This window comes from Colletotrichum spaethianum, assembly GCF_022836535.1.
Source record: "Colletotrichum spaethianum MAFF 239500 DNA, contig35, whole genome shotgun sequence".
In the NCBI taxonomy this organism is placed as follows: domain Eukaryota; kingdom Fungi; phylum Ascomycota; class Sordariomycetes; order Glomerellales; family Glomerellaceae; genus Colletotrichum; species Colletotrichum spaethianum.
The window spans coordinates 221,751-248,732 of NW_026054805.1; the positions used below are offsets into that span (position 1 = coordinate 221,751).

At 54.2% G+C, this 26,982-nt stretch overlaps 7 protein-coding genes across 7 annotated transcripts; 4 read left to right on the forward strand and 3 right to left on the reverse strand.

The window, feature by feature from the left end:
* Positions 1-6,765: 6,765 nt before the first annotated feature.
* On the reverse strand, positions 6,766-8,678 carry ColSpa_10408 (uncharacterized protein; the record flags this gene model as incomplete). Its single annotated transcript, XM_049276620.1, is given in 4 exon segments — positions 6,766-7,185; positions 7,197-8,123; positions 8,227-8,374; positions 8,515-8,678. The coding sequence occupies 4 exon segments, from the start codon at positions 8,676-8,678 to the stop codon at positions 6,766-6,768; spliced, it is 1,659 nt and encodes a 552-aa protein (XP_049132577.1).
* Positions 8,679-9,915: 1,237 nt separating this feature from the next.
* ColSpa_10409 (NADPH:adrenodoxin oxidoreductase, mitochondrial) lies at positions 9,916-10,823 on the forward strand (the record flags this gene model as incomplete). Its single annotated transcript, XM_049276621.1, has 2 exons — positions 9,916-10,641; positions 10,701-10,823. The coding sequence occupies 2 exons, from the start codon at positions 9,916-9,918 to the stop codon at positions 10,821-10,823; spliced, it is 849 nt and encodes a 282-aa protein (XP_049132578.1).
* Positions 10,824-11,600: 777 nt separating this feature from the next.
* ColSpa_10410 (putative electron transfer flavoprotein-ubiquinone oxidoreductase, mitochondrial) lies at positions 11,601-12,708 on the reverse strand (the record flags this gene model as incomplete). Its single annotated transcript, XM_049276622.1, has 3 exons — positions 11,601-11,807; positions 11,867-12,346; positions 12,415-12,708. 3 exons carry the CDS (start codon positions 12,706-12,708, stop codon positions 11,601-11,603), a joined length of 981 nt encoding a protein of 326 aa, XP_049132579.1.
* A 738-nt stretch (positions 12,709-13,446) lies between these two features.
* ColSpa_10411 (SWI/SNF and RSC complexes subunit ssr3) lies at positions 13,447-15,663 on the forward strand (the record flags this gene model as incomplete). Its single annotated transcript, XM_049276623.1, has 3 exons — positions 13,447-13,561; positions 13,637-14,199; positions 14,311-15,663. 3 exons carry the CDS (start codon positions 13,447-13,449, stop codon positions 15,661-15,663), a joined length of 2,031 nt encoding a protein of 676 aa, XP_049132580.1.
* A 3,613-nt stretch (positions 15,664-19,276) lies between these two features.
* Positions 19,277-21,309, forward strand: ColSpa_10412 (carnitine O-acetyltransferase, mitochondrial; the record flags this gene model as incomplete). Its single annotated transcript, XM_049276624.1, has 3 exons — positions 19,277-19,319; positions 19,451-21,113; positions 21,183-21,309. The coding sequence occupies 3 exons, from the start codon at positions 19,277-19,279 to the stop codon at positions 21,307-21,309; spliced, it is 1,833 nt and encodes a 610-aa protein (XP_049132581.1).
* A 527-nt stretch (positions 21,310-21,836) lies between these two features.
* Positions 21,837-23,769, reverse strand: ColSpa_10413 (adenylyl cyclase-associated protein; the record flags this gene model as incomplete). The annotated part of the gene is made up of 5 exons (XM_049276625.1): positions 21,837-22,280; positions 22,348-22,855; positions 22,929-23,251; positions 23,317-23,617; positions 23,726-23,769. 5 exons carry the CDS (start codon positions 23,767-23,769, stop codon positions 21,837-21,839), a joined length of 1,620 nt encoding a protein of 539 aa, XP_049132582.1.
* Positions 23,770-25,566: 1,797 nt separating this feature from the next.
* ColSpa_10414 (uncharacterized protein) lies at positions 25,567-26,900 on the forward strand (the record flags this gene model as incomplete). The annotated part of the gene is made up of 2 exons (XM_049276626.1): positions 25,567-25,672; positions 25,792-26,900. The coding sequence occupies 2 exons, from the start codon at positions 25,567-25,569 to the stop codon at positions 26,898-26,900; spliced, it is 1,215 nt and encodes a 404-aa protein (XP_049132583.1).
* Between the last annotated feature and the right edge of the window lie 82 nt (positions 26,901-26,982).

Sequence of the window (26,982 nt, forward strand, 5' to 3'; positions counted from 1 at the left end):
GGGACTTCAGCAGCGTCAACATGTGTACACCACACTCTGCAGACGTCCGAAATACCGCTCACCTTACCCTCCCATGGTTGATCCCCCTTTCATAACTTTGCCCCGCCGTGTCTTCTTGCTTGCGTACACTAGTGTATGATGGTACCTACAGTCCCGTTCAGTCCCAACCGGTTGCCTTGTTTTTCACTCTTCTTACACTACATAGGATTAGTATCCCCTGAGCTAGCCTGGCATCCCTGGCTCTCGCAATTGCCTATGGTTCCCTCAATGTGACGTGAAACGTTTTCCTCTCGTTTCTCCAGCAAACGCTGTGTCCGTGTCGGTCGCTTCACATTGCCCTCTTTCTCTCTCGTTTGCTCGTACATATGAGTGGCAGCTGTTTTGTTTTGTTTCTCCTCATCACTCATCCACCCACCCACCCTTGCATCCCAAACCCATTCTCACATCTCCAACTCTGAGCTTAACCCTCGTTCTCGTCGTTGGGCCGCATTCCAGCGCAAATTCGGCCGGTCTATCCAAAAAAGATATTCCGATACTGCCGTCACGATTCGACTTGCCACGGTCTGTGAATGCCCTCTGTCCCAAAGCCAAACCAGGTACAAGATCGATATCCAACCTCTTCAGCAACATGCATCCCAGCAATCTGATATAAATCACTAGCGCAAGTCTTCTGCAGCTACGATGCAACCCTTACCGCGCCGTGTACACAACTCCGAACCCGTCCAGCACTGTTACTGACCTAAGTACCTGTGTTTGCCGCCGATAGCTGTCTTGTGGTCGTCATCGTACACCAAGCTATTATACTTGTTCCGCAGCATGGCTAGAGACACAAACTATGCAGTAGTTGCTCTTCTCAACTTTTTGTGTTTCCATCGCAAGGTTGGACAGCCCCGAGACCACAAGAGGGTATCCGCTAGACCGGAACTTTCGGGCGTTTTCATCTTCGCGAAACTGCGAGTCGACACTCGAAGAACAAAGGCCGACCAACCACAACATCACTACATAGGACGAAGTAACCCGCCACGACCCCCATCGGCCGCTGTCGGCAGTCAGTGCAGTCGCCGTGATTGTAGTGTGTGTACTGCGTAGCGCCGGCAGCCATGGGCTTTCTGCAGAGTGGGCCTTCGCCAAGAAACCCTGCCATCACATATCCACACCCATGCCGATGCTAATGTCCATGTCCACGCCAATGTCCATGTCCATGCTCATGCCTGGCATGGCCTGGTCTGGCACGGCATGGCACTCAGACGCGATTGACAGACACAAGTGGGATACCGTCCCTGTCACTTTTTGTCCCTGTGCATGCACTTGTCCTCTGATGGCCCCCTGGTTGCTCCGTCTGGACCCTCAAAAGTCGATTGGTTAATGTGAAAGAAAACACCCTCATGGTGAGAAGCGGGACATCGAACTGTCGAGTATTGAGTCGTCGTCGAGCTTACCGACCCAGCGTAAAGGAGCAGCAATGGAAGTATAAGTGCATATGGCACATGGCATTTGGCCGTGGGTTAATGACGAGCTCCTGGCTTCACATGGCGTCGCTACGTTTCTTGGCCGCCGCCGCCGCCGCTGCCGACAACTAACAGGCCAACAGCCACCACCTACTTATCGACGCCTCCAAGCAAGGAGTGAGGTGTATCGGCCGCAATGCAACAAGATCGCCCAATAGGCAGCTGCTACTCCCTACGGCGCTTCAGTTCACCAGTGTATGTGATGCCAGCCACGCGGCATGGTATGGCAATGTCTTGCGGACTGGGCTCCGTACAGCTCTGGTATGGGAGGAACACTTTTCATGGTGTTTTTGCTACCTACACCCTGCTTGAACAGGTGTGACTTTCTATGGAGACGTGCATCCGTAAATGTGTGACAGGAGATATGCTCCTCTGCTATGCGGCAGAAACGCAACCACATGTTCGACCTTGCCCACCGCGGCGGGCGTTGATATTCCATCGCTTATTTGTCCCGGCCATGGTGAGTTTGACGGGAAACCTATGGGAAACCAAATCGACCTGGCTGCTGCACGAGTACGTTCGAGCTATGTGACCATCTATTTCAGCATTACCAGTACGCGTTACCTGCATTACGCACATTTGCTCAAACAAGGATGCTTTTTTTACGGGAGCGAATAACGGCCGCTCGTCCTTGCTCCGTACGTCGCATGAAGCTGGATCCGGCTACTCACCGAGTCGCACATCCTCATGTCGTCTCCTCTGAAGAGAAGGAAATCAATTGGACCAGGCGAGCTTCATATTTGCATTCAACCTGCGAGATGAGATGGGCCCATCGTGGCATCAATAAGGAAGGGCCGTAGTGCCTGTCTAGTGTCCTGCAGACCGCTGACCATAGTACACTATGTACTCAAATCTCTTCTTGATGCTCCTTTGCCAGTCATTGCTTACCTAACGCTTGCAGTCAAGTCTCTAGGGACAGATTGGCCGAGTGAAGGCTCCTTGCACTGGTGCCCACCCCCTCGAGCAACTCCCGACAATCAAGCATTTTTTGCGTCCGAGACGAGCGTGGAGACGCTGTAGGCGACGGCTTGGCTGTGCTGTAATCACAGCGGACAACATGGACACAAGAAATCGAGCACTGCGCTGCAAGTGTATTGGCTTACTTAATCGCGTCTGGATGGATGGGTATGGCCGGCCATACTTCGGGTTGCATCATCCGCTGACACCGTGCGTCCGCTGCGCACAAGACCATGCACTAGCGGGTCGTTACTTTACGCGTGTACGGCACGTCTTTGCCAGGTACTTACCGCGCGTCTGACGCGGGTCACCATACAGGAGTCGTTATCGGCACACATCTCTGCTCCGTTTCGACGTACCTGATCTTACCTGAAGTGCCTATTCTACGAATGCGAAGATTATGTAAGAGGGGTCCTTGGGTGAGTGAGTACTAAACGGTATTGCCTATGAAAGCGGCGTGGGTATAAGAAAAGTGATGCACTGAATGCCAAGTTCAAGATTCGTGGAAATGGCCACAATCAAGCCCATAGAGGGCCGCACAGTGAGCATCCTCCCCAGCATCTCTTCCTTTACGGAAAACCATTCTCGACCGTACTGACCCGTCTTCCACCCTCAAGGTCCACCAGATCCAATCCGGTCAAGTCATCGTCGACCTCTGCTCCGTCGTCAAGGAACTAGTCGAGAACAGTATTGACGCCGGCGCTTCGAGCATAGGTATGACCCTTGGATACCTTCCCGCACTGCCTTCCATTCCGAAGCTGACGTCTGTCTTGTTTTCCCACAGATGTGCGCTTCAAGAACCAGGGGCTGGATTCCATTGAAGTTCAGGACAATGGCTCGGGCATCTCTCCTGACAACTACGAGACTATAGCTCTCAAGCACTACACCTCCAAGCTCTCAACATACTCCGACCTCGCTACTCTCCAAACATTTGGCTTTCGTGGCGAAGCCCTGTCGTCCCTGTGTGCTCTCTCACAGTTCAGCATTGTCACATGCATGGTCAAGGATGTTCCCAAAGGCACCAAGCTCGACTTCGAATCCTCGGGGAAGCTTAAAGATACGCACGTTATTGCCGCCCAGAAAGGCACCAATGTCATTGTCGAGAATCTATTCCATAACCTTCCCGTGCGCCGCCGCGAGCTGCAGCGCAACATCAAGCGGGAATGGAACAAGGTCATCGCACTCCTGAACCAATATGCTTGTATTCAGACAGGTGTCAAGTTCTCCGTATCGCAACAGCCCACCAAGGGGAAGCGTATCGTTCTCTTCTCCACAAAAGGCAATCCCACCACGCGCGAGAACATTGTAAACATTTTCGGCGCCAAGACAATGACAGTCTTGGTCAAGCTCGACCTGGCCCTCGAGTTCGAGCCTACTACTGGGCCTGGCTTGAAGTCTGCTGTTAAGGACAAGCAGATCTCTACAGAGGTTCGCGTCCAGGGTTACGTGAGTCGGCCGGCCCATGGAGAAGGTCGTCAGACTCCTGATCGACAAATGTTTTTTGTCAATGGCAGACCATGCGGGCTGCCCCAGTTTGCCAAGGTCTTCAATGAAGTGTACAGAGCCTACAATGCGTCGCAGTCCCCTTTCATCTTCGCAGACATCCAGCTTGATACCCATTTATACGATGTCAATGTCAGCCCAGATAAGCGCACCATCATGTTGCATGACCAGAACCGCATGTTGGAGTCTTTGAAGGAGGCATTGGCATCTCTTTTCCAGTCTCAAGACTACTCTATCCCGGCCGCTCAGCAGTTGACGCAGAAGATGAAGCCGGGTGAGAAAGCGGCCGTTGCTCACAACGACGGCTTCGACAACGAGAACGAAAGCCCCAAACAGGCAGCAAGCCCGACACCTGGTGCTGGGTCGAGCTCCGGGGACGACGACGACGACAGTGATAATCAACCTCACTCTCACACCAAGCCAACACAGAGGGCTCGTACCTCAAAGCCCAGGAAGCTCACCTCTGCAGATATCCAATCACAGAGCTTGATCAGCCGGTGGGTTGGACGAACCACAGACGATACAAACACACGACACGAGGAACGGGAGACACGATCTCGGTCTAGGGGCTATCCTGCAAATGGCAGGAGCATGAGGGTTCCGGCGGCTCTTGCCACGTCCGATGCCTCTGAGCTGGAAGACGAGGCAGCTGGAGAAATGGCCGGTTCTCAGGCAATCCAGCCTGAAGCTCGATCTGTCAATTCTATTGAAACACCTCAACGAGTCCTTGACTTTAACGCTCGACTTGCCGAAGACAACAAGGATGACTCGGAGACGTCTCCCGGCAACGACTCGCAGCCAGGGGTTCGCAGCAAACGTAATGAACAGGCCCAAATTCCGGCCATAACACCGGTTCGAACGCCACGAGATGGGCCTCTTGCGTCTTCATCGGCTCCCCGGCTACCTAAGCGGTCGGCCCCGGATGTTGCGACTGTTACTATTGGCGACAGCACGGCCACAGGCTCTATAGGGACAATGCCTAAGAAAGCAAAGGTTGGGTCGGAGATGCCTTCTTTGCCGGGGCTGCCGTCAAAGACAACCGCATTCAAACCGTTGACGATTTCCGCGGCAGCGAATGCCTCCTTTGGCTCGCGCCTCACCCAGATGTTTTCAGCAGCTCAGTCGACGAGGCAGGAAGGGAGAAGTCGAGGAAGCGCCGAATTGTCAAGCAAGACCAGTCCTAGTGCGGATACGGGCTCGGACGATGAAGAGACCAACAAAGGCAGTCAACTGGATGACTTGCCCCAGGACGAGCAAATGAAGGATAATACTGTTCTAGAAGGTTCAGACGCTTCTTCTGGCACCTCTGATGAGCGTCCAAGTCCAACAGCCGAACCAACTAGGGAATCGCCGGGTCGCAACAATGAATTGGCGCAGTTGTTGACAGCAGACGATGGGGCAAAGCAAGATTTGTCCAGGCAAACCAGGTCCACAGACCACAGGTCACATATCCTAAAGGGGGCATCAAACGCAAGGATGCTACTCTACAGCACAGTCAAAATTTAAAGATCGATGCAGCCGATCTGCAGTATCGCATCCAGGCGTGGAGAGCAGAAATAGAACGCGTCATTCCGCAGCGAAGCCGGTCTATCATGACCTCCGGTATCGATGCAGAAGATGCTGAAGAAGTTTTGTCCCTGATCATATCGAAATCAGACTTCGCCAAAATGACCATTGTCGGTCAGTTTAACCTAGGGTTCATCATTGCTGTTCGTCACGCGCCGAGAGATGGAGATGGGGATCCCTCGGGGGACGATGAGCTTTTCATCATTGACCAACACGCGTCGGACGAAAAATACAACTTTGAAAGGCTGCAGTCGACAACGGTCGTCCAGTCACAACGACTGGTACACCCTAAGCAGCTAGAGCTCACGGCCTTGGAGGAAGAGATCGTGATGGAGAACATTCCTGCCTTGGACGTCAACGGTTTCAAGGTTGGTGTAGACAGCTCAGGCGACCAGCCCGTGGGATCTAGATGCAAGCTTCTCGCCCTACCCCTGAGCCGCGAGACGACCTTCACACTGTCCGACCTTGAAGAGCTCATCTCCTTGCTCGGCGACCATCACCTGACGGAGACTAGTTCGTCCGCCCCGCGACCATCCAAGGTGCGCTCCATGTTTGCCATGAGAGCGTGCCGCAGCAGCGTCATGATCGGCAAAGCTCTAGCACAGCGGCAAATGGAGAAACTGGTCCGCCACATGGGCGAGCTGGACAAGCCTTGGAACTGTCCGCATGGGCGACCAACAATGAGGCACCTGAGTGGGCTTGGCCCCTGGGACGACATGGGGTGGAAAGAGGCCGAGCCTCGGGTCAACTGGGCCAAGTACGCTCAGAGTTGATTAAAATTGTCGTTCTGCGATGTTAAATCAAGGGCCCGATGCTCGCAACCAATTTGGCCAGGCAAGGTATCATTCATGGTCATCAATATGAGCAGGGAAAAGAGCATATATTGTGCAGGAGCATTAACCATATCGGTGTTCGTTGAAAAGTATGTATAAAATAGCTTGGCGTCGAAGGATGGCCAAGAGGTTGCTCCAATAAGTTTCAGCTCAAATTCTCTGGATTTCACTGATCTAATCTACAAAACGTCACATGGATTGCAATGCAGTGGCCTGCACAAGGTATCAATCATATTTATTCTCTCTCCGTTCCCCTGACGAAGCCATCTTGCCATACACACTCAAACTTGGCTTGACGTCGTAAACCGTGACCTTAATCCCACGCCAACTCCAAAACAGAAATCCCCATGATCTGAACCATTCGCTTTCCTTCCTTGCCGAGGTCTCTTTTCATCCAATCATCCCCGTATCGCGCTGTAGCGCGAGTAACCGCCTTTAGACCCGGCAAAGCCTTCTTCGGCGACCTTGCCGCTCACGTTGCGTCGTCCGTAGGCCGACGAGTACTGTTTCTTCTCGTAGTCGTTACCGGACGACACCTGACGGTTGCTTTCGATCATGACGGGCGGCGTCGCGGGCTTCAGCTCGCCATAGGGCTTCGAGTAAAAATCGGACTCGGGCTGGATGGAGCTGTCGCGGTTGCGCGGCCAGGCCTTCGGAGCGAGCGAGGAAGGCCTCTCGTCGGCGATGTCGTTTGTGCCGCTGACCCTTCGTGAGTTGAGGTCCACCTCCGACAATGCCGTGTCTTCCAGAGAGTAATACGGCGTCTTGGCTCTCGGGGAGTGGCGTGGGGGTTGGATGCCAGTGGGTTTGGGTGAGGGCTGTTGCCGACGTCATTCTCGAAGTCGCTGCCAGCGAGGTCATTCTCATCGCGCTCCGAGTCGGAATCGTCTGCATTGTAACGCTGGCCAAGCGCCTCATAGGCTTTGTTGCTTCTTCTCTTCTGCTCTGCGATCGCCGCAGCATCCATGGCGCGATTCCGCTTCTGCGTGCGTGAGATCAGCGAGTCCGTTGCGAACCAGGTCTCTGTAAATTTGCCAGTGTTGCGAGGATCACCCGGAGACTGCGGTACTGCGGCGGAGGGAGTGGACAGTCTGGATGGCTGGGCATTCGTTTCGTGGAGCGGGACTTCGGCATAGGAACCACGATGCGAGAACCGAGGCGCGGACATGCTTGCGTATTCGCTGACGGCTGCCGAGTTGCGTGGGGAGTTTCCTGGGGAGATCTGGTATTGGCGGTAGGGCAAGTCAGTGCGGGAGTCGCGGGTGAAGTTGGAAACATCCGAGCCGGCTCGCGTCCGCTGGAAGGGGATGCTCGGGGGTCGAGACACATCCTCGTATGGGGCGCCGGATCGACGTCGGTCCTCGAGAGGCGTCGACATTCGCTTCTCGCTATCGCCGCTCACAGACGTCGCAACGCTGGATTTGTTTTTCTTGTGCTTGGCCCGGGTGGTGAGATGATCTTCTAGGGGATTCATGTCCGGAGGCATCTGCGTGATTTTACGGAACATGAAGCCAAGCCAGACGGAGATACACAAGGAAATCAGGTGCAAGCCCCCAGCGCCAATAAAGGTATAAAAGACGGCAGGGACGAAATATTCCAGCAGGCTCTGGTCAGCCAGCCTCATCTTCCACACATCGCCGCTGCTGTGAGCATTCAGAGCACCGTATGCGTACAAGGGCATGACGCCCAGATCTGAGATGCTGGCGAACAGCTGATAAGCGGTGGAGGAGGCTGGACTACGACCGCCAGCAGGTCTCTGTAGGTGGTAGATAGCGTATAAACAGTGGACTATGCTAACACCCGGCTTTGACTTTGTTAGCCTCGGGAACCTCAAGGTCTGGCGGATATGAGGAACAAACCGTAATACGCATGACCCAGCCAGCGAGAGTTTCGATGTTGGTCAGCAAAATAAGCAGAGCAAAGAGCCCAGCGGCTCCGATGAGCTCGAGGGCCCTCAGGCCCAGCTGAACGAAACGAATGGACCTGATCCAACTCTTCATCCTTGGGCTGAGAGAGACGTAGTTATTGGATCGGTGAGAAAGTACCAAGTGTGCGCTAAAAAGATGTCGTAGTCAGTCAATACACTCTGCAAAGGCTTCAGCAGACGTTGTCGACGTAACATGGACCTCATTAGAGAATTAACTCACTCGGGATGGCGGTTGAAGGAGACCAAAGGGCCTTCGGGTTTCGGTTTACGCGGCTTCGGTTCCCAACTCGCTCGAGTCACAGCCTTGGGGTCGAACTTGGGCTCGGGGAAGCGGGCATCGCGGTCGTGGCTAACGGCATTGTAGAGGTAAGGTTGGTGAACCATTGTCGCGACACGCGTCGTAGTCAAGCTCTCTTGTCGTCTTCCTGGTTGAGGAGTGTAGGGTATCAGGAATGCGCGGGGAGGCTCTGTTCGAAGTAAACTGGCTGGAATGCCGCCAACCCAACAGACAACGAAAGAACTCGAAGTGGTTGAGACTGTGACTGAGAGGATGGTCGCTTGGGAGGGTCTCTCTGTCAGCCTATACCTTGTAATGTGGATGAAGGAGGGGAATGCCCAGCCAGGCGGTCGTGGTGGGAGCGACGGGATAAGATAGTTTAAGAGCACAGTAAGACAGACCAAGACTAAAACCAGGCACGGTGAAACCAAATCAAGTCAAATCAACCCCGGCCAGGCCAGTTGCCTTGAAAGTAGGTACCTGCGGTGGGTTGTCCAACGCATCATCACCAAGCTGGGTTTGGATGCGCTAGGTTGCGGTGCATGAGAGGTTGCTACGGCAACGGGGTGCCTATATGCCCGCAACTTCAGGAGATTTCACTTGGTTGCAGCACTGAAAGTTGTCCTTCTCCTACTGGCCCAGGAACCGCAGTGCAGGTGTATGAGGTAGTGTGGGTAGTAGTATCCACTGGCTTCCCGAGGCGCTAGTTCGGGATTGGTAAGGTGTCTTGCGCTTGGACCAGATCCTCCCGTCAGACTTCGGTAGGAATCAATATTGTTTGCACAAGCTGGTTTGATCGCAACAATTGCAAGATACGACAAACGAATTGGTTTATTGGTGTAAATAGCCATCGTGTAGTTTCTTGGCTTCGACTGACTTTCATCCCAGCCCAGTATGCCAAGAGTTGTGTCTGTTCTGCTCGTGCATCGACATTGATGATCCGGAGACATCTGCCAGCCTTTTACCGCCGATCACGCTCCCAACGGTGCCTGCCGCCCGTCACTTGTCCGAATTCCGGAGTTATATCCGACAGCTTCCATTACGGTGCTCTCGCCTTAACTCACTTATCACTACTTGGTAACTGTTCTGCATCTTATTTCGGCCAAGCCCCCATCGACTTTAGCACGATCTTCCTCTTCAATTCATTCAGGGCCATCACCAGGTGCTATTCCTGGAGGGTACTTTCCAGGCGGTTGACTGAAAGCTCACCGGGCCCCGCCCCATCCCGCCGCTTTTTCACTCATCACCAGTGTCATGCTTCTGTCCCGAACCCGGTCCCGGTTTGGACCGTTATGTAGTCATGCCCGGCCACAGGTGGGCACCGGCGCCCCAAGCTTGCGCCCGATGAGTAAAGCCACTCCTGCTGCGAGACAAATCCGTCGATCTGACGCCCCATTCCGCCTGGCCGTCGTCGGCTCCGGACCTGCCGGCTTCTACGCCTCTTACCGCGTTATGTCACAGCTTCCACAGGCCAAGGTCGACATGTACGAGTCGTTGCCTGTTCCTTTCGGCCTCGTTCGTTTTGGAGTCGCTCCGGACCACCCCGAGGTCAAGGTTGGAACTCTTGCATCTTCAGCTGCAAACATTGCGCGTCTGACTAACACACGGCAGAACTGTCAAGATAAGTTCGAAGAAGTTGCTAGCTCGCCTAACTTTTCCTTCATGGGCAACGTCTCCGTTGGCGACTCTGGTCTTTATCACGATAGTTGTACTGTTCCTTTCACCACCTTACTACGCAACTACGATGCTGTGTTACTGGCGTATGGGGCTGCCAAAGACAGAACCCTCGGCATTCCTGGAGAGTCTGGCCTCCGTGGCGTCTACTCAGCCCGCCAGTTTGTGGGCTGGTACAACGGACTTCCGGAATACGCCGGACTTGTGCCGGATCTCACGAAGGGCGAGGAAGCTATCATCATAGGTCAGGGCAACGTGGCTTTGGACGTCGCTAGGATGCTCCTTGAAGATATCGACGTTCTGCGGCGAACTGACATCACCGAAGAGGCTCTGGCTCAGCTTGCGACATCTCGTGTCAAACGAGTCCGTATTGTCGGAAGACGTGGACCAATGCAGGTGAGTATGATAGTTAGTTTCCATGCTGGCAGGGAACTCAAGCTAACCCCCCTTTTCAGGCAGCGTTCACCATCAAGGAGGTCAGAGAGCTGATGAAGATCCAAAATGTTGCCTTTCATCCTGTGGATAAAACCCTTATCCCCCAGATATCAAGTCACTGCCTAGAGCAGCAAGGCGCTTGATGGAGGTGGTCGTAAAGGGCTCCGCGGCTCGTCCAGAGGATGTTGATAAGTCATGGTCACTTGATTTCTGTCTCAGCCCAATTGAATTTCGGGCCAGCGAAACGGCCCCTTCCGATGTTGGGAGCACCGTATTTGAGCGGACCGAACTGTCCCACAAGTTCGACCCTGGTGCCCAGGCGCGCCTTACTGGGGAAATACTGGCACTATCCTCGGACTTGGTCTTCCGTTCTATCGGATACAAGTCCGTACCTTTGCCTGGGTTCAAAGAAGCCGGCATAGCGTTCGACGATCGGCGAGGCGTTGTGGTGAACGACGGACGAGGCAGGGTTCTCGGGATAGACCAGGATGAAGCCTCTGACTCGACCCAGTCAGGAGTGTCCACTGGCGTGTACTGCGCTGGATGGGTGAAGCGAGGCCCAACTGGTGTCATTGCCTCAACGATGCAGGATGCCTTCGAGACAGGTGACTCTATTGTCCAGGACTGGCTGTCCGGATTGCAATTCCTTTCACAGGCCGACACAAAACCCCCGGCAGGCTGGGAGGGTGTCCGAACGGAGATTGGCGAGTCTGCATCCAAAAGGATTGGATGGGACGACTGGCATAAGATAGATAGTGCAGAAAAGGAAAAGGGTCGAGCCGCAGGCAAGGAGCGGGAAAAGTTTACGTCCACCAAGGCCATGCTGGAAGTACTATCATAGAAAACCACCCCATGTCGTGCAATACTAGTGTAAGAAGAACGATCACTTGTAGAAATACCCATCTTTGTATATTACAGAATCATTGCTGCTTAATCTTCTCAGTCAACTCCGGCACCTTGTCAAACAAATCGCCAACGAGTCCGACATCCGCGACTTGAAAAATCGGAGCGTCTCCATCCTTGTTGATGGCAGCAATGACTTTGCTATCTTTCATACCTGCCAAGTGCTGGATGGCACCAGAGATACCCACGGCCAAGTACAACTGAGGTGCAACAACCTTGCCGGTCTGGCCAACTTGAAGACTGTTGTCTGCGTATCCGCTATCGACAGCAGCTCTCGAAGCACCAACGGCAGCACCCAGAGAATCGGCCAGGGGAGCATAACCTTATCAAACTCCTCCTTGGACTTGAGACCTCTGCCGCCAGATACAACCTTGCTAGCAGTTGAGAGGTCTGGTCTGTCAGACTTGGCGAGGTCCTCAGACACCCACTCGGTCGTAGACTCGGACTTAGGGTCAACACCATCCTCGACCGCGGCTGAACCGCTGGCGATCTCTGCAGCGGGGAAGGCCGTACCGCGAATCGTGACGATCTTGATCGCATCGGACGATTCGACGGTTGCGATGGCGTTGCCAGCGTAGATGGGACGGACGAAAGTGTTCTCGTTCTCAATAGAGGTGATATCGGAGATCTGCTGCGAATCCAGGAGGGCGGCAACGCGAGGCATCAAGTTCTTGCCAAAGGCAGTGTGTCCGGCGATAATGTGAGTGTACCCGCCCTTCTTGATGTTCTCAACCAAAAGCGGCGCGTAATTTTCGGGCAGTCCCTGAACAGAAGTTTCAAGTCAGTGGCCTGTATGCGAAGTACTCTGTCTCATCTGGCGGCAATACCGACCTTGTCGTATGCTGCGTTCTCAACCGCAATGATCTTCTCAACACCCTCAACCTTTGCCGCCTCATCGGCAACACCCTTGATGTTGCTTCCCGCCACAAAGCCATGGACAGAGCCGCCCAATTTCTTCGCAGCAGTGATGGCGCTCAGAGATCCATGATTCAACTGGCCTTCCCTCTGCTCCAGAATCGCAAGAGTGGACAGCAGACTCCTCGTAGATCCAGGTCGGAACCCCGAAAGTCCCCTTGACGCCGCCGCAGCCCCGCTGGCAGCTGCTCTTCGGGCAAAAAAGAGCATCGTCGCTTGTGCAAACAAAAGAGAAAGGCACAGTATAGATTATACTCGGTGGGGAGGAGCAATTGACGAGGCTCAGCGTGAGCTGGCAGACTCTGGGCTTGGTGTGTATGACTGCGAGATGTACAGGGACGGTTGGACACGGCCCGAGGTTACTACGCCGAATTCGCATGAAGCCTTCCTCAGTTGCCAAAGTGCCGTCATCAGCAACAGGGTGCTGATGGGCACGTCCCTGGGGTACGCCTAGTGTGGGCCAACTTGAGTCGGCTTTATGCTCATTGCGGCCTCAGGACAGTTATTGGCTGACTGAGCTGAATCTTGCTAGACGCTGTGCCTCGTCCACGTGACCTTAATCTCCACGTGACTCAATGGTCCAAGCGTCGCGCTTACACCTTGCCAGCTTAGAGCCAGAGGTGCGTATTGGACGGTGGCCATCAGACTCAGAGAGCCGCCCCTTGGAGCAGTTCACCCCAAAGCATCTCGCGCCAAAATTTCTCCAGGTCCAGACGCGACTCCATAATCACCAGACCTCGTCAACGTTCATCGAAACCACGCGCTTTTGGAGGGGCAACACCTGTGGGCTCCATCATCCATCAACCAATTTCAACAGTCGCATGCCGTAGGCTGATTCATCCGTGCAATCTGCATTCCATTCTGCGCGTCGCTTTGTTGAGTTACTTCGCGACTTTCCGACTGTCTTGATGTTCGCTTGCTCCTGAGTTTCCTTTACCAGAAGTCATCATGGAGGACCAATCGAACTATGGAATCTCCAATGCCGCTTCTCCTGGAAGCAACCCAATTCTTTCGCAACCACCTCTGCAGCCTGCTGCGCCCGCCGCAGGTGATGGAGCTGAAGGTAAGTGAGAGCGTTGTCCTGATTGACACCACCCTTGTTACGATATTGGGCGCCATCTAATAATCTTGTATGTAGATGTCCAGATGACCGAGGGCCCTGTTGCCGAACCCAACATCAAGCAGGACAGCGCAACACCCGCACCAGGTGTTACGTCCGACAACCCTCTCGATGCTCCCGATGGGCCCGCGCCTGAGGCTACGCAGGACCAAGAAATGGACGGTTCTCGCGACGAAATGAAAGATGGCCAGGTTGCGGCAAAGGATGGCGACGATGCCGCTACCGGAAACGATGCTGAAGGACAAGATTCCAAGACCAAGGAGACCCTCGAATCCGCGGCTCGGGAGCACCTCATCTCTCAAACGCATGCTATTGTCCTGCCGAGCTATAGCACCTGGTTTGACATGAACACCATTAACGACATTGAGCGTAAGGCCATGTCCGAATTCTTCAACAGTCGCAACCGCAGCAAGACACCTGCCGTCTACAAGGACTACCGCGACTTCATGATCAACACCTACAGACTGAACCCTGTCGAATATCTCACTGTCACGGCTTGCCGGCGCAACCTGGCTGGAGACGTTTGCGCCATCATGCGCGTTCACTCTTTCCTTGAGCAGTGGGGATTGATCAACTACCAGGTACATATGTCCATGAGATGCGCACAATTTACAGCACGAACTAACAGAAATTTAGGTTGATGCCGAGCAACGACCTTCGCACGTTGGCCCCCCTTCACTGGCCACTTCAAGATCATTTGCGACACGCCCCGTGGCCTCCAGCCCTGGCAACCGTCTGCCGATGCCGTTGTCTCGACTGGCAAGCCAAGTGCCGATACCGATAAGAAAGCTACGGCAACGTCTGCTGCCAAGAGCGATCTTAACTTGGAAGTTAGCCGGAACATTTATGAGGCAAGCGCCAAGGGAACGAAGCTGAACAAAACGGAGCCCAAGACCAATGGCGAAACACCTGTTACTAACGGTATCTCGGGTGTCGAGGAGGCTACAAAGACGCCTATTGTCAAGGTCAACTGCTACACATGCGGCATCGACTGCACCAGATTATATTACCACAGCTCGCAGGCCGATCCCAACTCCAAGACCAAGTACGATGTTTGCCCTAGCTGCTACCTCGAAGGTCATCTTCCTGGCAACCAGACCAGTGCCCAGTTCACCCGCATGGAGAACCCTACTTACACAACCGTTCTCGACCGGGACGCGCCGTGGAGCGATGCCGAAATTCTCCGGTTGCTTGAGGGTATTGAGAGAATGGACGACGACTGGAATGAAATTGCGGATCACGTGGGTACTCGAACGCGCGAGGAGTGTGTCTTGCAGTTCTTGTCGCTGGATATTGAGGGCAAGTACGCGGACTCGGACCTCGCCGTGAATGCCCCAACCGGCCTTGCGATGCTCGGACAGCAGGGTGGTCATCTGCCTTTCAGCCAAGCGGACAACCCTGTCATGTCAGTGGTTGGTTTCCTAGCGGGCCTCGCGGACCCTGCAAGCACGGCGGCGGCGGCCAACAAGTCGGCCGAGGAGCTAAAGCGCAAGCTCCGCAGACGGCTTGAGGGCGAAAGCTCCGAGGAGCAGGCTGTCACCAACGGCAAGGGCAAAGACAAGGATGGTGACTCAATGGAGATTGACATCCGACAAGACGTAACGACTACGACAACGACAACAACGACGACGACGACGCTGGCGACCATCCCCATGGCCACTATGGGTGCCCGTGCTGCCGGTCTTGTATCACACGAGGAGCGTGAGATGACGCGACTGGTTTCTGCTGCAGCAAACCTTACGTTGCAGAAGTTGGAGCTGAAATTGAAATATTTCAACGAGATGGAAGCCATCCTGCAGGCAGAGCGGAGGGAGCTTGAGCGCGGCCGGCAACAACTGTTTCTGGACCGGCTTGCGTTCAAGCGCCGTGTCCGAGAGGTACAGGATTCACTCAAGACGGCGGTTGAGACGGGTGGGGACCAAGGCCTGAAGATGGCGCAAGATGCCATGACGGACGGTGCCAGCCTCACATTCCAGGCGGCACCCGGGCCCGGCGCGGTACAGCCGCTGAGCAGCGAAGGGCAAATCAAGAGCTTTGAAGCCTGAGTGGCGACTGAGTCTCTTGCTCTGACTAGGCTACCTTGGGCCACAACAGCGACGAGGGGCCCAACTGTGGCGTGAATGTAACCGTGTATGTGCTGTTGTGTGTGTAGGTGTGTTCGCACGTGCGGAAGATGGGGATTCTTTTCCAAGGGGTTTGGGTTGGCGATGAACAGGAAACGGCACGAATAATTGTGGTGAATTGAACTAGTCCGGGTGATTTTGGGCGTCGGAGGGGTTCCAATCTGCTTTGCGGCGTGTTGTCGCCTTGTGCAAGTGTATTAGATAGTCACATTACCCAGTTACCTTTGCCTTTGTCGCTCTTGGGTCCTCCGTGTTGTCGATGGTCCATGTAAGTGGTCTGCAACTGGTTACTGCTCGACGCATGTGGGAGTTGCATGTGGTTTAGTAGTGATCTAACTTAGCTAGCCCCGCGAATTGAGCCGTGGTCCATGCTGGTCAAAATCATACATATGGCATCGACGGTGGTGCTCAAGGCCAATCGCGGTAACTACAGCAAGTACAATGTCACATGTAGTATGGATGTCAGATGCCAATATGATAGATATTGAGATGCAGAGAGGTCAAGGCACGTAAGATCAAGGTACATCACACGTGTCTGCATTGGACTGCACCTTGGCTACTACGTACTTTTCAATGGTATAATGGCTTGAGATTTCAAGAGAATAGGCGCGCCAGGGTTAGAACCAGATGCCCACTAGTACACCAGTGAGAAAGCTGCAGTCAGATGCCACGGCAAGCCTGGCTTTCTGCTTTCCGTCAACCATTCTATGTAAGGTCTACCCAAGCCGGAGGTAGGCTAACACAAGAGTGAGATGCTGTGCATGTCAAGGTGGTAAGGCAAGGCCAGGCTGCGCATTGTGTTCATGGAGGGCCGGCCAAGATCCCCGTGCTCCAAAAGTGCAAGTGATCATCGGGTCCGTTCGTCCAGAACGTTGCAAAGCTGGAGAGTGTTGGAGATGAAGTTGCGAGCAAGCGCTGCGCAGTTTACTCAAGGCCGTGCTCTGCTTTAGGGCCTGGAGATACCTCAGATGTCTGGTTAGGCCTGTAAAGAGACCCACTCCGTTGGAACCTCCGTTGGTCCAGTCCGGCCTAGTCCGGTCATATCCTCCTCTCCGGTCGCGTCCTCCCCTGTCCGTCGCAAAATGGTAGCTACTATCCTGGTAGAAAGCCTTCTCATTGTCCAACTTTCAGTTGAACACGTTCCGCAGCTGGTCCCATCGACGTAGCACTTTGGTCGTGGGCCAGATGGAACACTACCGTCGCCCAGGTTGGGTGATATTCCAGAAGCGGGAGTGGCGGGTCGTGGTTCGTGATAAGGGCTGTAGACAGTGAGCTGAAGTGGTCACGAGAGGGTTTGACGGGGGTATCGCAACGGCGGCCGGCTCGAGTAGCTCGGTCAGCATACACAAGTCAACCGAAGGTGCCACCCTACCTAGGTAAATCCGTTCAGAGCCTAGGCTCAAACAAAGTATGTGGACTTTTTACCATTTCCGAATCGGAGGTGCATGGTGAAGCTGCACCAAAGATGTCATGGCTGACGGCAGCGCGTTTTAGAGTGGATCTTTGGGCTTACCTACACTATGTACTTGTCTGGACTGGGGCGGCTTGGAACTGGATCTCAGCAGGTCTGCTTCGGTCTCCAGAAGGACTGGGGTGTGGAGACGCCCACACATGTATGTACTGGTAGAGCTGCACCCGTGGGGCACGTACTGTAGAACCTTGCTTGTTCTTGGTGCAGCGGCGCGCAGCAACGCTTTCCACATCCACCGGTCGGCACGGAGAGTACGGGGTAAAAGCGCGCAGGCCCCCTGTTTAACCTCGGCTCAGTGGCACAGTCCACACTACTCCCGGCGCTCAAGGTCCCACACAACACAAGAGACAATAAAATAAAATAAAAAAGACAACGCTTACTCACTGCGCCGCACGGTACCGAGGGATAGCAAAGACTCAAGGAAGGAGCACGAGGGAGAAAGAGTATAGCGCTGTACGTACACATTTACTGCTATCCTATACATAGTAGTAATCGATGTATGTTTGGATGCTCGAGCAGACACATGAGCATAGCATGGGATCAGGGCCCAGATACGGGGGTCGAGCTGTCATCTGCTGCGGTTGCCTGCTCCCCAATTCTACCTCCGCCGGCCTAGTCATTACACCGTGCAAGACCAACTGGTAAGCAAGGTACTGTGTAAGGTGAGACCAGACATCCGGACCAAGGCAAGAGATGGCAGCGCGAACAATGCCCTGGAGGAAAGGGAGGGAGGATGAACGAGATAGACCGGAAATGAGTGTGCGCCAATGACCACCAAGGCCGATATCACAGGTACATACCCAACCTACGCCGACTTTTCTCTCTCTCCCTCTTTCTCTCTCTTGTCTTCATTTTCTCCATGGTCTTTGCCCATTTGCCCCTTCTTCTAATACTCCTCTGGCCATAAGAGCCGTAAGCTGGCAACCCATCTGGCCGCGCTGCACTGCACGACACCTGTCCGTTGTAGGTCTCCCCATCAGCAGCAAGACTGAAGACCCGATCCCCACGCCGTCCTCCCCACACCAATTATCTAGCTACCCTGTCGCCTCCCGCCTTTGGTCACCATTCCAGCGTTACTGCTGCTGCATTTTCAACGACGCTACTGCTGCACCTCTGAGAACCCGGCGATCAACATAGACCAAATTACCTTGGAGGGAACAGGTAGAGATTTTCCAAGCCGAGGTATCGGCAATCAGGAATACTTCTCTTCAAAGAGTTACACTCCATCTCTCGGTACCCTCGCCATTGAAGAAGGCCTGAAGCAACGCCTGGGTAATCCCCATACCCCGTCCACGCCCCCCCCCCAAATCCCCCATAGCCAGGGCCCCGTACCGAACCGTAACCGCGTCCCTGATTCCTCTCCCTTTGCCCCCTTCCCCAAGAGAAACAGGGATTGAAAGGTACCTCAAATCCTCGACACACACTAAACACCGATCTCCAGCCACGCATCCTTGCCCTGTTGACATAATAAAGCCGGTCCCTCGTGGCAGCTGGGTTTTGGCTTGTGACAAGCAGCCACTCTCAGTCCCTTCTTTCCCAGTCTCTTACTGTCACTTGCGACGGCTAGTCTAGCCTCCGCTCCGATCCACACCGAAAGCTGACTGACCGGACTTGCTACCGCTGCCGTATCGTCCGTTCTACCGCGGATCTTCCTGCGGCTACGTGTGCCACTGCAACTGCAACTGCAACTATTTGGACACACCAACCACACACACGGCACCACCACCATACGTCTTCCCCTTTCAAGAATTGGTCATGTCGGCCGCTCTGCGAGCTTTCGAGGCTAGGTCTGCCACGGTACGAACGTCGTCCTTGAGACATCTGAGGTTCAATCGTCCCGTAAGTCATCCTGTCTGCCTGACGCACTACTCCCGAGTCCATATATCCTCGGCTCAACCCCATCATCCTTGATCCCACCCCGCTCCGCTTGTTTGGCTGGCTCCATCCGTTGTTTTTGGCGTCCCTTTCCGCCGTTCTGCTATGCCACATCTGCCTCTTTCTCCTCTTCCTCCAACTTGTGCCTCTAACACTTCATTGACTTTTCCCCAGACCTTTGCAGCAGCAATGGCTCCCGCCGCAAAACGGAACAACAGTTCCCTTCCCTCAGGTATGTTTTATTGCCTTGCGTTGCACCTCTGCGACGTCCCTCTTCGCATCCAAGTCCCGCAACCCTTCGCGGTTGCTCATCATCGGTCGCATTGCCTCCAACAGTACCGGCTGACATCCACTCGCGCACAGGATATGTCGAGGACAAGTCCAAGGGCCCCATGTTGAGATTCCAGGACTCTCTTCCCCGACTGCCTGTACCGACACTCGAGGAGACGGCCGCGCGCTATGTCAAGACACTACACCCCCTTCTCTCCGAGTCCGAGTTTGCTGCCAGCAAAAAGGCCGTCGAAGAGTTCGTCAAGCCAGGTGGTGTGGGCAGCAGGCTCCAAGAGAAATTGCTGGCCCGCAGAGAAGACCCTGCCCACCGCAACTGGCTATACGAGTGGTGGAACGATGCAGCATACCTGAGCTACAGAGACCCCGTTGTCCCCTACGTCAGCTACTTCTACTCCCACCGCGATGACCGTCGGAGGAGGAACCCTGCCAAGAGAGCCGCCGCCATCACCTCAGCTGTCCTCGAGTTCAAGAAACAGGTCGATGACGGCACCCTTGAGCCTGAATACATGAAGAGATTGCCCATCTGCATGGACAGCTACAAGTGGATGTTCAACACGAGTCGTGTCGCCGCAAAGCCCGCCGACTACCCCGTCAAGTTCTCCTACAAGGATCACAAGTACATCATTGCCATCCGCAAGAACCAAATCTTCAAGATCCTACACGAGGTCGACGGTAAGCAGCTCAACGCCTCAGAGCTTGAGCAGCAGTTCAACAAGGTCTACGAGTTGGCCCAGAGAGTCCCTGCTGTTGGTGCTCTGACCAGTGAGAACCGCGACGTCTGGGCCGATGCGCGCGAGATTCTGCTCAAGGCCAGCCCTAAGAACGCTGCTGCCTTGGAGGCCGTTGAGGCGTCTTCCTTCGTTGTCTGCCTCGACGACGCCGCCCCCGTCACCCTTGAGGAGCGTGCACACCAATACTGGCACGGTGATGGCGCGAACCGCTGGTACGACAAGCCGTGCCAGTTCATCGTCAACGACAACGCTACTTCAGGCTTCATGGGAGAGCACTCCATGATGGATGGAACCCCTACACATCGTCTCAACGACTTCATCAACGACCTCATTTTCAACAACAAGATCGACCTCTCCGACCCATCGATCCGGTCCAACCTGCCTGACCCTCAGGTTGTCAAGTTTGAAATCACTAAGGAGGTTCAGGCCGAGATTGACCGCGCCAGGAAGGACTTTCATGATGTTATCAGCCAGCACGAGCTTGCTGTCCAGGCCTACCAGGGCTACGGCAAGGGTCTGATCAAAAAGTTCAAGTGCTCACCCGACGCCTATGTCCAGATGGTCATTCAGCTGGCCTACCACAAGATGTACGGCAAGAATCGCCCTACGTACGAGTCAGCCGCTACCCGCCGTTTCCAGCAAGGCCGCACCGAGACGTGCAGAACCGTCTCTGACGCCTCTGTTGCTTGGTGCAACGCCATGGCCGATCCCAACGTGGAGGACAAGGACAAAGTCAACCTATTCCGCCAGGCCATTGACTCTCATCTCGAGTACATCACCGCTGCTTCGGATGGCAAGGGTGTCGATAGACATCTGTTTGGCCTAAAGAAACTTCTGGAGCCTGGCCAAGAGCTACCGGCCATTTACCAAGACCCTGCCTTCACGTACTCGTCCTCCTGGTACCTTTCGTCTTCTCAGCTCAGCTCTGAGTACTTCAACGGATATGGGTGGAGCCAGGTCATTGACGCCGGATTCGGCATTGCCTACATGATCAACGAAAACAGGTGAGTGCCGGGAAACTTCATTTCCACTCTTACACTCTGCAGAGCCTGCTAACCGATCAATTCTCATAGCATCAACTTCAACGTTGTCTCCAAGGGTCTGGGCAGCCAGCGCATGAGCTTTTTCCTGAACGAGGCTGCGGGCGATATGCGCGATCTGCTCATTCCCACCATCAAGCCGGCCAAGGCCAAGTTGTAAACTCCGAATACGAGAGCGCAGAATTAGTAGGCCATAAAGAGGTGGGGAATCGAGCCCAAGCCTAGTGAGGCAGAGAGGGAGAAGGGTGGGGGGCTGTCTCTAGGATGAGTCCCGTGGCTATACGTGTTTGTATGTGGGCGGCCAGTTATGCTTGGCATCGATACAGTAGAAGCGTTTCCGCAACATGATAGACGTGACCGGCAGTGTCGGCACTGCCGCGATCATTCCAGTGTTTTCCAAAATCCCTTCATTTTTTTTATCTCCAATGTACAATACACTTCAGCGTTGGCTGCACCGCTAAAGTCGGACCATATTTCACTCCTTCTCCTCGGTCTCTTTCCGTCCATCCACGCAGCTAGAGAAGAATGCACGGCAGGGCGCTGAAAATGTACGCTGGTCTAAATTAAAAAGAAGACAAAATCAGGATGATGGAAAAGATGTGGATGGCAACTAGGCAAAGTGTCAGAAACGGGAGGTCGACGCGTCGACGATTCTATTCAATCATCAGAGCGTAGAACCCGAGTCTTTCATCCGGAGTGAGAGACGATTTCATTGACGAGGTCGCCCTTGCTTTCATCGAAGTAGGAGCAGATCTGCGACGGCAGAGGCACTTCCTTGTAGTCCTCATCTTCCCCAGAGATAACATTAAGGTTAATGCCAGAAGACTTGCTCGAGTAGATCTTGGTCCCCGTGCTCTCCTTACTAAAGTAGATTTGAGCGCCATCGATCGAATCCATTAGGACAGCTGGCACAGCCCCAAGAACTTGTAGTGCGAAGTTCTGGGACTTGATTACGTCCACCGTGGACACCAGAGACTCCACAATCAGCGACAGGCGGCTCGAGTTCTCGATGGTGACGGCATTTGCCTTGCCCTTGACAATGATGGTGGTGTTGCTGCACTTGCTGATCAGAATGGAGTGGGAGATGGATGCGTCAATCTCGATAGGTTGAGGCTCTTTTTCGAAGTTTTCCTAGAAGAATGGATATGTCAGTTTTTCTTCTTCGTACTACTATGGCTGGGTTAACGGGGTCGCGTACGATAGTCCACTTGTTGCCCTCAAGCACCTTCTTTGGCGGTTTCTTGACGCGCATGCTTTCCGGCTTAGGCTTCTTTCCCGGAGCAGGGCTCTTGCCGCGTACAGATCCCTCTCGCTCAGATACTGTTGAGCTTGCGCGGAGCGACGGGTTCTTATGCGTCATTTCCGATCTGTCAACCTTGCGAAGGCCCTTTGTTACAGCCTCGCCCTTGTTCAGCTCAGAAAAGACGGCGCCCAGCCCACCCTTTCCGCCCGGGGTTTCTTCCTTGATTTCGAGCACGGGAGGCGGCCCAGGAGGCGGGGGCGGAGGCGGCAGGCCGCCAGCCGGAGGAGGAGGAGGTGGGGCGGAAGCGGCAACGGCAGAGGCGGACAAAGACTTGGCGACTTCCTGAGCAGGCTGACCTTTGGGATTCCAGGGGATACCGTTGGGGAAGTGTTGCTTGACATAGTCGGTCAGATCGCGAAAAACTTGGTAGAAAGCTTGGACCCATTCCGTCTGTTGTAGATCCCTTGAGGCAGCACGTTAGCACAGTGATTCCACCTTGAAATTAAGGTAAACCAGGCCAGTCAGGCCATTCTTACTTGTCCTTTTGCTCCTTCAACACTCTGTTGCCGAAGAACTGGGCCGAACCCAACGAATCCTCGACATGCTTATAGGGGCGATTATCGACGGTGACCCAGGCGAGAACCATGATGCCCTCGGCAACAGCGCTCAGCTGGCTAAAGACAGCCGATCCTCGGTTGGACTCCTTGATGTTACTGACAGCGACAAGAGCTTCATTGATGGGTTTGAGGAGGTCCTGGTATACGGCCATCTCGGCCCCATTCAGGTCCGGCTTCTTGGCCTTGGTAGTGATAAGTAGAAAATTGCGCTGAGCTTGGAAACCCTGCAATACTTTGGCTGCCTGTGGTACAGATTTGTGTCAGTTTTGAAGTTGGAGTTCGTCGCATGAAGCAGACGTAAACCGACCTGGTCAGCAATGAGGCCACCCAGCTGCTTGCTAATCGTGACGTATTTGTCGACCGAGGTAGCTATGAACTGGTCAAACTCCTCGACGGACTCGGGGACCGGCTCAGGGGGCGCTTGGGGCGCGGCGGTAGCTTGCGGCGGGGGAGGCGGAAGGGCCGAGGCATTGGAGGCAGTAGGCGGCGATGGGACAGATTGATTAAGGGAAGGGACGGCTTGAGGGAGCTCGATGGTCGAGGTAGCGATATCTTCAAGTCTAGCTGTAGCAGCTTCGAGCCTTGTTTCAAGGTTAGCTACTGACGTGCTGACGGGTTGCTTTGATAGAAAACAGGAACGACGCGAGACCCATCGTCATCCTCTTCCCGCAGTGAGAGGCAAGGAGTTCTGGTTTGTGGGAAGGCACTCAACATACCGCTTGATGAGAGTCGTGAGGTTGTGCATGTTGTTTGTTGCCATGTTGAACAAAGAGGAGAAGCCAAAGCTCCTCGCGAGGTAATCAGGGTCGACAGAGAGGAGTATGGGTCGGCAATGGCCCAAGGGCTACGACGCGTGGCAGAGATGGTGTGACGAAGAATGTCAAGATACGGAATCCAATGGTGAAGGACGGTGAACAGGGCCGGCTTTTTCGCAATGCGATACGGATTCAATGCAACCGAGGCCGAGTGAAGAATGCTGGATAATGACAGCTCAGCACGAACACAGCAGTAGCAACAGTCCGTCGATGGATGGATTGATCAGAGTGGAAGCTAACCAAATGGGTTCGAGGTTTCAGCTGGTGCAGGGCCACCGGGATGGAAGGAAATGCACCTGGCAAAGAGCAACGGGTCGGCGGCGCTGAAGATATTTGTAGATGGGACAAGATGATATTGGGTGAGCGAGGTGTTTTGGATGGGTATAATCGCAAACATCTAATGTCATGCCAGACCACGACTCGTCCAATGTGTGGGGGTAGGTACGTACCTCGTGCCGACAACAGAGGCACTGAGAGGTACCGCCAGCCGCACACGCCGCATTATGTATGTACAGGTAGAGAGGCAGAAGGTACCTTGCTATGTACCTACCTCAAGCTTGGGTGGGTCCACGCCCAAATGGTGGACAAGAGTCTCTGGGAGCCTGGCAATGAAAGCGCACTACTCTGGGTGTTGTGTGAATTTGATGAATGCCACTTGTTGAAGGTTATCGAACCCCCCAACTCCTACTCCTGCTTACGTGCTGACGACATTGTTGACGAATGTCACTCAGGCAACTGCCACGCGCATTATGAATGGAAGCAAGGCAACAGATGTATTTAGCTATAGTCAGCCCCTTCCCTTGGATGCCTAAACATCATTACCATCTCCAAATGATGCTGACGCCGTTTGTTGAAACCCGTCAACGGGAACGCGAGGCATGATTTGAAGTTATTGGTAACATCCAACTTAACATGCACGCTCAATTGTGGAAACATCACCCGCCATGGGTGCCTATAGCGGGACTTCTCTAGTGATTGCTGTCATGGTCATCTCTGTATCTCTGCCGAGAACGGAGGTAAGGTCCGATTTCACTGCGAGCTTGTTTCCCCCCTTAAGCAAGCCTAAGTGAGGTGAGACAAAGCTTCTGGAACTTGCCTGGCATTTTCCGTTGCAGGCTTACCCTGTCCAAATCCTATGCAGGCTCGCAGCGGTGTCCATGCCTGACTTTAGCAGGAGACGATGGGACTTAGGGCAGATGGACGGTTATCATGGAATATTGAGGCTCGTTATCAATTGATGTCAATCGCTCTCTCGAGCTGCGCTTCTCAACCTACCTCATTTGTCTCTCGTTTCCTGATATTGGTGACTCGTTACCGCCTCACCACTCAACCCGCATACTTCTGATCTCGCCGAGAGCTCTTCCCCGTCTCACCTCTCCTCACCTCACCTCAATTCACCTCCCCTAAGAGTACAGATGCAGTGGCCTGTCTGAGCACACACTCAATTCCGCTCGTGCATGTGTTTTCCTCTGTTCATTCACGACCAGCAACCCCCAACAGACAGCAGACTGAGTGCCACATACCAAAAATCTGTCGCCCGCCAGTTCCTACCCTCAAAATCGCTTACCAGCTGCAGCGTCGTAGCTGTGGTATCAGTATTGTCGAGGAAGATATACAAACTACACCAGTCTAATAAGAGCACGTCAGTTGCGCCATAGCAGCAGCCAGCAATCCAACTACCCCTTGACGCATCACGCATTTTGTGGCATACCCTGGGATTCGCTGATTGCCGACTCGTCGCCATGGCCGATGACGATTCACAAAAGCCGCCAGAGCAACGGCTCACCGACGAAGAGCTTGCCTCGCTACCCCCCATTGACTTTGTGACATTGGGCATGTTCATAATTGGTGAGCAAAGCAACCGTTTCCTTCCCCATTCCCTCTCGACTCAGCTATAAGCACACAAGCCCCGCACTCATTGACGGAAATCGTAGATGAGATACACTTCTTACCGCCTACGCCACCAGTTTATGATATCCTCGGGGGTGCCGGGTCATATGGTGCCCTGGGAGCCCGTCTCTTTTCGCCGCCTCCCCACGCCTCCTCTGTGGGTTGGATTGTCGACAAAGGCTCTGACTTTCCACAGTCCTTGACCGACCTCATCAGCAGCTGGGGGACTTCCGTTGTGCTCCGCGACGACCCTGAGCGTCTGACCACTCGCGGATGGAATGGCTATGAAAGCGCAGAAAAGCGTGCCTTCAGATACACTACCCCCAAGAAACGCCTTACCGCCGGCGATTTGACACCCCATCTGCTACTTTCCAAGTCATTCCACCTCATCTGCTCCCCAACCAGGTGCAGAGACCTAGTAGCAGAGATCACCTCGTCCCGCAAGCGTATATGCCCGCCGGATGTGTACACAAAGCCCATATTCATATGGGAACCCGTACCAGACCTATGTACGCCCGACGAGCTCCTTAACTGCACCAATACCCTACCCCTCGTCGACATCTGTAGTCCGAACCACTCAGAGCTGGCCGGTTTCATGGGCGACGATGGATTGGACACGGAAACCGGCGAGATCTCCAAGGCGGCCGTCGAGAGATCGTGCGAGCAGCTCCTTGCCAGCATGCCTCTTTCATCCTTCACGCTAGTCATCCGCGCTGGCGACAAGGGCTGCTATGTCGCTCGGAACGGCGGCCGTAAGCGCCAGCCCAAGACACGGGACGGCATAGGCTCGAAGCGCCGCAAAAAGGATTACACAAGAGGCGGTATTCAGCCCGACACCGACATGGAAGCACTCTTCGCCGGTTTGCTTCAGGATGACGATGGTGTCGTTGTTCGCGAGGAGATCGAGGTGGATTCCGGTACGGAGCAGTGGATTCCTGCTGTCCACAACGACCGCGCCAAGGTGGTAGATCCAACTGGAGGCGGCAACACCTTCTTGGGCGGTCTCGCCGTCGCACTCGCGAGAGGTAAGAGCGTCGAGGAGGCTGCCATATGGGGCAGTGTCGCTGCCAGCTTTGCTATTGAGCAAGTGGGCGTGCCTCAAATGGAACAAGATGACAAGGGCAACGAGACATGGAATGGCGTCAGGGTAGAGGACCGGCTTGCCGAATTCAAAAGTCGTTTGTAGAGAGAATAGAGACTGGTGCATGAGGTTCCATTACAACACTTGAGTTCGCGGAGAGGGTAACGCCAAACACTGTGTCTTTTAA